This window comes from Mus pahari, chromosome 2 (genome assembly GCF_900095145.1).
Source record: "Mus pahari chromosome 2, PAHARI_EIJ_v1.1, whole genome shotgun sequence".
NCBI lineage: Eukaryota > Metazoa > Chordata > Mammalia > Rodentia > Muridae > Mus > Mus pahari.
Window position 1 is genome coordinate 54,187,362 of NC_034591.1, and position 12,616 is coordinate 54,199,977.

The 12,616-nt window shown below is 41.6% G+C and overlaps 2 protein-coding genes across 9 annotated transcripts in view; both read left to right on the plus strand.

The window, feature by feature from the left end:
- Cald1 (caldesmon 1) overlaps positions 1-4,011 on the plus strand; it is a 181,377-nt gene extending 177,366 nt beyond the window's left edge. For 5 of the 8 annotated variants that reach the window (XM_029535643.1, XM_029535642.1, XM_029535646.1 and 2 more), the window contains one exon: positions 1,778-4,011. In XM_029535643.1, the coding sequence (XP_029391503.1) occupies positions 1,778-1,786 (9 nt within the window). In that variant the 3' untranslated portion in view covers positions 1,787-4,011. The remainder of the gene's footprint in view (positions 1-1,777) is intronic. The other 3 variants (XM_021190660.2, XM_029535644.1, XM_021190661.1) reach the window with 1 other exon arrangement.
- Positions 4,012-10,115: 6,104 nt separating this feature from the next.
- LOC110316595 (cytosolic carboxypeptidase 3-like) overlaps positions 10,116-12,616 on the plus strand; it is a 7,271-nt gene continuing 4,770 nt past the window's right edge. The window contains exons 1-2 of the mRNA XM_029535064.1: positions 10,116-10,947; positions 12,273-12,333. Coding sequence (XP_029390924.1) covers positions 10,885-10,947; positions 12,273-12,333 — 124 coding nt within the window. The 5' untranslated portion in view covers positions 10,116-10,884. The remainder of the gene's footprint in view (positions 10,948-12,272; positions 12,334-12,616) is intronic.

Genomic DNA, 12,616 nt, shown 5'->3' on the forward strand with positions numbered 1-12,616 from the left:
CATGTTTTGTCCTCTCTTGAATCCTGGGCAGCTGCCTGAGTCTGCCACTCTGTCATCTCGGCTATATAGTAATCTTTCGGTCTAATGAAATCCACTAGGCCAGCCGCTCTATTTGAAGTGACTTCAAATAATTCCATTATTGAAATGATTGCTAGCTAAATTTGCTAAAAAAAAAAAAAAAAAAAAAAAAAAAAAATTACCTAGTGATGATCACCAGTGCCAACCACTAAGACTGGGGGAGTAGCTACTACTTGCCAGGCACCATGACTGTCTCATATGTTGACCCCCTATGTGAGCAACTAGTAGAGGTAAGGAGCAGGACTAGGACCATTTTGTGGAGAAAACGAGGCACTGAGAGATTAAACAACTTGTATAAAGGAACACATCTAACAAGTAGCCACACCTACACTGAGGCACTGCGGGGCCGGAGAGATGGCTCAGTGGTCAAGAGTATTTGGTGTTCTTGCACATGTTCCAGGTTCGATTCCCAGAACCCACAATGGCAGTTTACGACCCTCTGTAACTATAGTAACAGAGGATCCAACACCTTCTTCTGGTCCCCAAGGCCACTAGGCATGTACATGGGACACAGTTTTATATATATAGTCAAAACAAAAAGAAATAAATTTTTTAATGTTCAAAACAATCCCTACGCTGATACTCATTCTGCTCTGAGCCTGCAACCTTAACCGTTACCCATATATTTTTTTAAATATGTACATTCAGCAAAAATTTAATATTTTTAAATTCCCTTCATAGTTTTCTACTGGTGGCAGGCAAAGAATGGTTTTTGTTTGTTTGTTTGTTTTTTGTTTGTTTTTTTAACACAAAGAATGACCTTTTGGGCCTAAGACTTTAAAATCCTGGTAACACAGCTATATCTTCCAAGAAGAGGTCAGAGTATTATGACACTTCCTTTCTGAGTGTGTGTGTGTGGGGGGTGTTGACAATCCACTATCACAGGTGTCAGGTCCCCGTGGTCACAGCAGGGCTATGGAAGGGAAAGCAAAAGCACCCTGGAATGGTGGGACCGAATGGTCCCCTCTTAACACAAGACAGCATGGAGGATGCCCCTGGGATTGTGATGCAGAGTGCAGGGCTGCTTTTCCTGCACCTTGCCTTCCTCACTAGCCTACCACTGATCTCTTATGGAAGTGATAATCAAACCACCGGGCCTAGGCCTAGCCTAGGTAATGAGCCAGCAGGTGAGGGATCCCTGCTCCAAAGCACAGAGCTCCCTGCCTACTGTGTGGCCATTCCCTTGAAATGAAAATGCACCATACTTTGAAAGTGTAATCTACCATACATTAATATGTGTGATATCAGACCCCCAGCAGGGACTTTTAGCAGCTGACTGAAGGGGAAATGAATGGAGTAAGAATAGACTAAGAGTCAGATAAGTCTCAAGGATCAGTGTGTAGGGATGAAAAACAAAAAGGTGGCTAGGGGTAAATGGGAGAAAAGGGCATGTCTTCTGTCCCAGTGTTGATGTGGCCTCAACTGGACTTTTCAGTCCTATGGAACACTGGAAATTCCCAGTGCTTATTGTAGAGCTTAATAGTTGTCTTGACTTTGAGTGCTGTGAGCAAAGACAAAGGGCAGGGTAGGAAAGGAACCTCAAGGAGAAAGAAAAAGGGAAAAGAATCTTGGAGCGAAGGTCACATTTGAACAGCCTGCCAGCAGTAGCCTTCCCTTTCGGGTTGTTTGGATTTATTCCTATCGTACCATGAGCCCACAAAACACTGTGGGCTGCCAGTTTAAAGCTCTCTTCTCTCAGCAGGTCTGAAACAATCGGAGAAAGAACCCAACTGCAAGCCATCTCGCTGGGCCAGCTCAGTTGGAGAAGGCTAGTCGCTCTGTTTATATTTATGTTTTCCAATATCCCAGTAAATCCATGTATATGCTCACTATATTTAATAACCACAACTAGAGATGTTCATGGTCAAAGTACTGCCTTTGCAGAGGAGCCTGTTTCTAAAGAAACCATGCTGTGAAGTAAACTCGCTACTGTCATATGAACAGTGACACCAACCACATTGGAAGTCAACAAAAGGAAATCGAGCTTAAGATTATCTGAGGAATGTATGCAGTATCTAGGGGAGGAAATGACCCCATAGGCTTTGTTTTGTCTCAGTACAGACATCATGTTTCTGCACTTTAGACTAAAGCATGAAAGAAATTATCTAAGTAGGCAATCAAAACTCTCTGAAAATAATCAACTTCAGATCTGATATAGGGCAGTAATGATTGTCTTTTTTAAAAAAGATGTACTGTTGAGATATTGCTTTTTTTCTATGCTGATTCTATGGTGATTATTTTAGCTGACAGTGGTACTGATTTTTTTTTTCAGGTTAGTTGCTTTGTGGATTTCTTTGGTAGAGATAGTAGGCTGAACCACATTTAGATAACCCAATTATGTAATGTATGTGCATACGTGTATACAGACACACTAATGGTAGATTGCTCTTTCATGTGCTAGACTATTACATTTCATAGTATGTCCTTGTAACTAACCAATATCACAGCTTTTGAAGATTAAGAATCACAATAGTATATTAATATTTCATATTTGCCAACAGAAACATGGAGTTAGGCATAGATATGTTTTCAGTGCCCAATGACTTATAAGAAAAAAGTATTGGGGAAAAAAAAGAGATTACAAGTGTCAAAATTAGTTGAAATTTCTTATAAGACATAGTATTTAGTTTATAATTGAGGGCAGTCTTGATGTCCAGTGTGAATTTTATTAAGTCTACCATCTGGACAAAGCTCAAACTCTGCTTATTTGCGACCGTGAAGTTCACCCCCACACCCACCCCACAAACTTAACCTGTATGATAAGGTGTCTAAGGTGTCTCCTCCTCTACCACTTAGAACCAAGCATTTTGGTGACTAGTGCACAAATTAGTATTCACGTAGATGCCTAAAGAAAGACCAACTTTGCCTCCTGTAGAAGCAGGCAGGTAACGTGAGCAGAAGCATGGCAGTCTTTCTATCTTTATGTACTCACGCTCTTTAAGTTAAATATCTCTGCCTTTATTAGTTGGTACTGTCATAAGTTGATAATATCTTGAAATTTGAGAAAATTTATGTAAATTTTAATAGTTTTACTCCCCCCCCTCCCACCATGAGTCTTTAAGGAACTCATCATTCAGATATCAGATCCTATTTTAGCTTGCGTACTTATTCTTCCCAATAGATAAAGAAAAGTACTCTAGTGTCTTACAAAATGTTCTTATCTAGAACATTCTATGTATACAGTGTCATTGTACAAACTCATACCTCAGCTGACTTAACCAAAATTATCTTAGTCTCCACTCCTTCCACAGTAGGAGAGCCTCTACAATTTCCATTCCACAGATTTCTTTTCAAGAGGAAAGGGTTGGCTTGAAGGGTGACCACTGCCTTGAAAAGTCTATCTTTCTCGTGAATTAGTAAGAGTTAGTTGGATTCCCTAGCTTTTAGCAAACTTGGGCCAAAGGAAGGAAAGCCACTAAGACTGCACAAGTCATCTACCCTCGACAGAGTAGACACAAGTCTATGGTAAGACGAACAGAGTGCACATGGCACGCCCATGGAAATGACTTCCATCATTGGAGTAAAATGGATCAAAGTTCGATCTTAGGCGGATGCTGAGGGATCATGGTCATGTTAATCTTGCTATGTTTTACAGGCTTTTTGTTTGTTGTTTTTGCTTTTAAGAAAGTTCAAAGTTGTGAGATGACTGTTTTGATCCTAACTTTTATTCCAATATTTGGATGACAATGAGTTTTAGGGTAGATTTTTTTCTCCGTTTGGGTTTAACCTTTGCAGAAGCAGAGTCCCCATCTACTTGTTTGATTACAGCTCTCTGTTATCTTTAGGATAGGAAACTGCAAGTGACTAGCATGTCCTGTGAATCTGCCATGGTTAAAAACCTTATAAACACTTAACATTTTTCACCGATAATTGATCGCTGCAAGAAAATATATATTGTGAAAATGCATCCACAATAAATGGAATTCTTCCAGATGTGTCTGTCTCATGCATTCTTTGCTGCTCTACTGATTGTGAGAACTGTGGCTATAATAAAGAGAATGGCAAAAACACTTGTACTTCACATTGAGGGCTAGTTTCACTCTCTAATGGAAAAAAAACCAAAGCAAACCAAAACGAAAACATTTTGAGACAGGATGTCATGTAGCCCAGGCTGCCCTGGAACTCATTATGAAGCCCAAAATGACCTCAAACTCCTATCCCTCCTGCCCCCACCTCTCAAGTGCTGAGATTACAAGTGATAGCATGGTTGCCACAGTTCAGATTTAAAACACTTCTTACTAAAGGGACTTTTCTAACCAGATATTCAAAAATACTTGAAAGTGGACAACTGACAGAAAATTTTACAATTTCTCCTTCAAAATAAGAGTAAAGGCTAGGTCTGGCAGCATGAGGGTGTGATCTGGGCACTTGCTCGGGAGGCTGGAGGAGGCATGGGTATTTGTTCATTGTATCATTCCCAACTTTCTAGTCTCTGTGTTAACTAACTCATCCATCCCAGCTCCGCAGGGAATGCCGACCATTTACTTCATTCCACTTCAGACTTAATGGCAGAAATTTGCTGTGGCGTGTTTTTGTAAAATATGAACATCATAGGTCTGGATGGGCCCTGAGAGCCTGCATTTCAAACGATTCCGTGGTGGCTCTGCTGTTTTGCCGACCTTGCTTTGAGAACCCAGCTCTTCCTCCCCCTTCCCCATTTCCTGTCCTCCCCCCCCTCCACTTTTTCCCAGAACGTATGCTTCAAACATTGAACAGATGAGAGCACTTACTAGGACCAACCCTTAAGCTCAGAACACTGTCAGACAGGCAGTGGTGTATTCCTGACTACAAGAAAACTGTGGCACGGAGTTTTAGTTCAGGCCACCCAACTAGGTACTGTAGTTTCCATTTCAGAGTCTACACTTAACCTGCCATGCCATTGGTTCTCACAATGGAGGTAGGAAGAGGATGACCTACTAGACTTGTTGAATAGACTACTCCACCCCTTTCTGATTCCATAGGTGGGGTTGGAGCCTGAGAATTTACAGTCTATAAAAAGCACTAACTAACAATGCCATGGGTCCCAAGGGGATACCTTGAAATCCCATGGGGATACCTTGAAAGGCACTGTGTTAGGTCAGAAGAGAGTAATGACTGGAACCTGCCCCCTCATGTGACATGAGTGAAATACAGGTAATTGTTTAGAACTTGGCATGTTCTTCACCCTTTTAATCCTTTCGATAATCCTACAAGACAGGCACTACTAATAGTATCCCCATTTTGCAGGTAAATGAATTGAAGCATAAAGAACTTTTAAAACGTGCCAACCGTCAGTGAGCTGTTAAGTCACAAGAGAGCTGACGACCAGTATAGATTCCTAGGCCCACGCTCTTAATTGCTACACTTCTGTCTGTCACAACAGATTATTACTTATAAGTTTGGCTTGAAGACAGCCGTGTGTGTGTGTGTGTGTGTGTGTGTGTGTGTGTGTGTGTGTGTGGTGTAAAGGGAAGAAAGCTGAAGTTGCTCTCCTCATGAAGTCCACAGACAAGTGTGTGTGAGATCAAACAATAGACAGTAACTTGACCAGGTAAAATCATCTTTGGCCCTTTAGTCCCAGGATGTCTTAATTTCAACAAGAGGCAAAAATCTTGAGAGAGAGAGAGAGAGAGAGAGAGAGAGAGAGAGAGAGAGAGAGAGAGAGAGATCACAAGCAAGCTGAGTTTTGATTAGCTGCTGAGTAGAACAGATCTCAAGATGTGAGCTTAGAAACACTGTGAGAGGTTTGGCCCTTCATGCAAGGAAGGTACAGACGGTTCCTAGAATGGCTTCATCGATTCAATTGGGTGAAAAGACCGCAAAGTTCCCACAATAACTAACTTCTATGATGTCATAAAGAATGAATGCTCTGGTCACCTTGTTTCCTTCTCTAGATGTTTAATACATTCCAAATGGCAAATTATTCAGAATAAGTTATAGTCTTAACATAGCTTACACTTTTGCCACTTTACCAAGATGGCATTTTGCTCCTGATCGTCTGTGCTAGTGACTGTGCCTTTCGGGATAATACAGGTATGTGTTTACGTATTCTTTTTCTCTCTTCCTATTTTTTTTAAGCATTGTGATTCCTACTGTCACGTGAAAGTAGAGGGAATTACTGCAGGCTCCATCTGCCTCCTGAAGGTTGGGAACTGGCTCTGTACATCTGTCCAGTAGCTTTCAGTGGCGGGATCCCAGAGACGGGGGCACAACTCAGTACATCTTTGAGAACTTTACTCCAGGCCTTATTATCATTTTAACTTAAGAGCAAAGAACTCAATTTCCAGTGCGTGCTCCCGTCTGAGATCAAATTAAAAAAAAAAAAAACTTTAAAATTAAAATTGGAAAGCCCATGGACGTTGGAGAGATGACTCAGAGGTTAAACGCATTGTCTATACTCTTCCAGAGGTCCTGAGTTCAATTCCCAGCCACCACATGGTGGCTCATAATCATCTGTAATGAGATCTGGTGCCCTCTTCTGGTCTGAAGATGTACATGCAGACAGAACAACCTGAGTTCAATTCCCAGGGCCCAGGTAAAGGAAGAATGGACTCAGTACTACTAGTTGTCCTCTGAGCTCCACACATGAACTGTAGCATGCATGCCCCATCAATCCAATACAAACAATGTTCTAAAACTCGTTTTAAAGCAGCTGCTTCTGAGGCGATTTTAACTTTAGCTGGAGGAGAGGGGATTCCATATGACGTGTCTTTAACGTGACACTAAGCACAGCCAACACGCCACTCATGGTCTCAGCACTTGCTCCAGCGAGGTCTTCTCTAGTGGACCACGCAGTTTGGTCTCATGATCAAATGCGACCTGGGCAGAGGGCTTCTCTAGCCACCTCACCTTACAGAACTATGCTGCCAAGCTACTCGACCCCAGCACTGCTCAGCTTCCTCTCCCTCCATAGCAAATTTCATCTGCATGGTTCTATTACTGTCTTCTCCCATTAGGATGTAATCCCCATTAAACACTGTTCTGCTCTCTGCAAGAGCCTTTCACGGTCAATAGTCTCTGAGGTAAAACTAGCCCACAAAGGTCAGGTGAATAATTAATAAGCGTGACTTTTCAAAGCTTGGCGAATTTCTAAGTAATTCTCTAATGTACTAATAGCCTTCTCTAAAAATATTTGTTGGCATATGTTGATGTGCATAGTTGGGCTGAATATACATACATACATACATACATACATACATGATTTAAGTCCTATCTGCCTCTTCCCTATCTGACTGGACTGTTTCTCAGAACTCCATCTTGTGAACCTGACAGCCTATAGCCTTTATCCATGAGTGAAGAGAAACAGAAAAAAAAAAAAAACCAATAGATTCCATATAAAAAGACTGGCTTCACCTATTTACTGTCCAATAGCACAATACCACCAGCTGGGTACGTTTTTAAGAAAAGAAGTCTAGTTTGGCTATGATTCTAGTGATACAAGTCAAGGGAACACATTTGGTGATGGAGTTGCAGGCAGAGTCCTGAGGGACCAAACGGTACCCCTTAGCAGAAAAGGAGTGGGTGTCCTCTGTTGTCCTACAGAGCCACTAAGTTTTAATTATGAGAACTCCACACCGATGGTCTCACTTCGTCTTACTTACCTCTGAATGGCCACACATATAAACACAAGTAGGGCTATGTTTCTGTTCTTACCTTTCCATGGAAGCAATTAAATTTCGATACTGGAGCTTCGAGGATACCCTCAAACCAAAGATTCTCTGAGCATTGTCCCCGTTAGTGATATATACATGGCATAAAACCAAGCACAACTATGAAGACTAGTTTTCAAACAACTGTGATCAATGGTACACTTCACTTCCTCAGGCCAATGACCAAAGAAACAGAAAGTCTCAAGGTAGCCGGGCTGGTGGCGCACGCCTTTAATCCCAGCACTCGGGAGGCAGAGGCAGGCAGATTTGAGTTAGAGGCCAGCCTGGTCTACAAAGTGAGTTCCAGGACAGCCAGGACTACACAGAGAAACCCTGTCTCAAAAAAAAAAAAAAAAAAAAAAAAAAAAGTCTCAAGGTTTTTAATTGCTGACACAAACACATTCCCAGAAAGTTAACAATCTAGAGATTCTAGAGATTCTAACCCATTTCCATGATGAAACTGAAGCGCTTAATGCAAACTAAGAGGGCACTGAACACCTATTTGCTCTTTGTCTTTATGGTTTTTTTTCTAACTTTACTTGGAAAACTGTTCCAACTGTATTATCCACCAAAGTGAAAAGGTGACCAACAAATCAGGGTTAAATGTGTACACACACACACACACAGATCCTAAGACTGCTGTGGGGGTCTTATCGACTTAAATAAGGCAAAGGGGGGATTTGCTTTGTGAAAGTGTTGGTTAACAATTTCTAAACTGATGAAATTTTTGAGAATTTACCTTCATAACCATGACTCCTCCAAATCAAGTATTTAAGTCTCATTTCCAGAATAAGGATAGATTACAATTGTGCAGAATACAATTCAACCTTTTAACTTCAAGTAAATTATTTCCTTTTTATTAATAATGTTCACTCCTGAAAATTAACTTGCTCGTGGTCATCAGGTTGTTAAAAGTCAAGTGAGCATCTAGACACAAGCCTTAAACAGTTCCGTTCTACTGCCTTCTCAGCGCAGGCACCTAGCAAACAAGTTGCTGTCACAAACTGCAGTCGCACCTTCCCCAGTGCTAAATCCTCCCTCCAGCCTGCAATGCTCAAACCGGTCCAACCCCTAAGCGGAGCCCGGAGTCCCCATCATCCCCTGGCATCACTGTCTCCCTCCAAAAGCCTTCGCAGCTGTCGCTAGGGAGAAATCACTAAAGCATCCCGGAGTCTCGCGAGAGTACAGCCGTTGCCCTGGCAACCAGCGGCCTGCTCTCCACGGAGAGCGTGGCCGCGGCCGCTGAATTACGATGGCGTTTGCTGTGACCCTGTCGTCGCCCGGTGTCTGGGGGACATCCTAAAGTACTCTCCCGGCCAGGGGTGGGACGACCGGCGGGGCTTGAAGAGGCCGAGGGAGGGAGGGAGCGAGGCGGGCGGCGGACGCGCCGCTCAGGCAGGGGAGGAGCGGGGGAGATGCGGCCCTCGGCGCGGGACGTCGCGGGGCCCGCGTGAGCGAGGAGGCGGCTCCGCGCGGGTCCTGCCCCGGGAGAAGGCCTGGCGCGGCCGCACGCTCCCCGCTCGCCGCTTCGGGCGCCCAGCGCTTGCACGCCTCGGCCGCGCACGTAAGGAGCTGCCGCCGCCGGGCGCCCCGGCGGGTTGTCGTAATTTCGAGCCGTCACCCGGGGCTGAAGCTTCGGTCTCCGCCCCGAGATGACCCCCAGAGCCAGCTCTCTCGGCTGCAGTTGGTGTTGATGATGAAGCTTCGCGAGGCCTTCGGCGCCGTCCGCGTCCCCGAACGCGCTCGTCTGTAGCCGGCAAGCGGGGGGTGAGGAGGTGTTGGTCGGTGGTGTGCGGGCCACGCTCCTAAAGGCTCGCTGTTAGAGAGACCCTAAACCGGTAGTTGTGAATCGGTAAATTCTTTTGGTGTCCTCCAAAGTGTAAAAGCTTGGCAAGGATTATTTCATTGCAAATAAGAAAAGAGAAAACGTATGCTTAAAGTATACGTATACTTAAAAGTAAAAACGTATTATCCCCAAAGGCACAATCACTGACATGTGTAGCAAGAGGAAAATGTCATTTTAGCAAAATGGCAATTTCGGGCTAGCCTAGAAGCAACAGTGGTCATCTCCAGCCGGACCTTCTGGTAGCTATTTCAATGCAAATGGTGTCATTGGATTTAAAAGTTAAATATATAGTAATGATCACGGTTAACGAGAAACTTAAGTTATAGACACTGAAACTTGGGTCAACTGAAAGTTCGAGAGGAAGGGGAAAGTTTTTACAATATTGCTACATTTTATTGCCTGAATAATTATAACATTTCTTGTGTACTTTTTTTTTAAGTATTTTTTTTTAAGAGATGTATTTATTTATTATATTTAAGTACACTGTAGCTGTCTTCAGACACTCCAGAAGAGGGAGTCAGATCTTGTTACGGATGGTTGTGAGCCACCATGTGGTTGCTGGGATTTGAACTCTGGACCTTTGGAAGAGCAGTCGGGTGCTCTTACCTGCTGAGCCATCTCACCAGCCCTCTTGTGTACTTTTTAATGCTTGAGGACAATCCCGATTTACTATTGCAGTATAGTGTTCAGTTATAAATATAAAAGGGAAATGGTCTGGCTATATACTGTGGAAGGTTTTCAATTAGATTATTTACATGGTTTATCTTTTTTGTTTCGACAGATTTAATTTTTGTTCATAAAACATACTGACAGGTTAGAAATATATCCCCCTCCATCTCTTATAAAATTCACATCCCCATTCCATATCCACTCCTCATCTTAAATTTTTTTATTTAATTAAAATGTAATTACATCATTTACCCCCCTTCCAACCCTCTCAGATGCATAGCCTCTTTTGCTGTTTATTATCATTATGTGTGTTTAAATAAATATATAAATGCACCTTGCAGAAGCCTATTGAATGTTGCTTATGTGTATATTCTTTTTAGGACAGAACACCTGGTATTGGATATCTGTATAGGAACCTTGCTTTGTAGTAATGGGTAGTTTTTAAAAATCTTTGAATTTGAAATTAATTTCCTGTATCTTTACTAGTTTAGTTTTCAGAGACCTGTCACTCTTAATTAAATACAATTGGACAGGTTTTGTAGTATTCATTTAATACAGAACGTGCACATCTTTGCTTAAAAGAAAAGCTGTTAAAAAATTTCCTTAGAAATTTTACAGCCTACCCACATAATAAAAGAAATTTCAAGGAAGGCACTAGAAGAGATGTCAGAAGATTCAGAAGAGGAGGACTATTCTGATAGAAGTATCAGTGATGACGATGAATTGGTATGTCTTTCTTTTTACTTTGCATAATTTGAGGTAAAATGTAGTATTAAGCATATATTCCCAATTAAAACATTGTAGAATTAATTTGATGTAAAAATAAAACAGATGATGTCTGTTTTTATCATAGAAGTTAGAAAATAACTGAAAAATTTATTGTGTAATGTGCCCTGTCTAGAAAGAAAGAAAAAGAATTGGTTTTTCTTGCAGAGGCTATCAACTTGAAAGTGGGGAGGAGGGAGGAGGGATAGGAGGAATTGACAGGAGGAATGGGAGGGGCAAAATGATCTAATTCTAGTTTAATTTAAAAAAATTTTTTAAATGGGAAAGAAAGGATTTTTCTTGAGAAAATCTTGGGTGAGATTATTCTGGATTTTATTAAAATGTGTGTATGTAATGATTAGGATTTTATTTTACAATCATATTTACTTCCTTCCTTCTGTGTGAATTCTATTGCAACATATTATGTACCATACTCAAATCCCTGGTGTTCCAGCCAGGGTTCTTGTGTTTCACCATAGTACAATAATGTGACTCTCCAATACCAGAAGGAAAGGATGTAGATAGTAGAAAGGAGGAGGGGGGGGGGAGATAGTGTTTGAAAATATTGTGTCTGTTCTTACATCCTGTTCTGTTCTAAAGGAGACTTTTTTTAAATATAAATTACAATATATTTAAAGTTCTAAAATCTCTCCAAAATGATGCATAGTTCTCTAAGTCCATAACTTTCTGTGTTCTTATTCACCAGTTGTTTCCCCAAGTGTTCCAAGAACCTTTAAACTTTATCCCTTCTCTGTAGTTATTATCATGGCCATACCCTATTGTCTTCAGGTTTACTGCTGGGAAGAGACACCATGACCAAGGCAACTCTTCTAAGGACACTTGGTTGGGGCTGGCTTACAGGTCCAGAGGTTCAGTCCATTCTCATCAAGGCAGGAGCATGATAGCATCCAGGCATGCACAATGCAGGAGATGCTGAGAGTTCTACATCTTGTTCCATAGGCAAACCAAAGAAGATTGACTTCCAGGCAACTAGGAAAAGGGTCTTAAAACCCAGTGACATACTTCCTCCAACAAGGCTACACCTAAAAGTGCCACTCCCAAGCATATTCAAACCACCACACCTGTGGAAGAGGAGGAATTAAAAACGCAAATGTTAGAGTTCCCTTTATATTGGAGCTCCTTCTTTGGGGCCAGTAGTCCAAATAATCATGGAATCTTCCACTTACCGAAGATTAAAGACAATCACAAGTAGTAAGGTAGATGTTAAATAAAACTCTGGATTTTGTTATTATTGGTTCTTAAATTTTAAAATTCTTTTGTTTCAGGATGAGGATTCATTCATGAAATTTGTAAGTGATGATATTCATCCGTGTACACTACTAGCAGGTTTGAACTCATCTATGTGTATCCTCCTCTCTTTTTATCATGAAACTTTTAGTGGATAAAAAATAGGATAAGGAAAGTGAAAAAGTGCAGATTTAGTAAAATAGTGATTATTCTGGTGGTTGGGAGAAAGAGATATAACCTCTTTGGAGTTTAAACTTTTCAGGACAGTTTTAAGTAAACCAGGTTAATATTAGAAAATAATGAATGAAAGTAGTAGTTCCTTTGTGAAGGACTCTTTAACATAAGGAGTTACTGTCCCGCGCTACCTTCCCGCCAGCAAGAA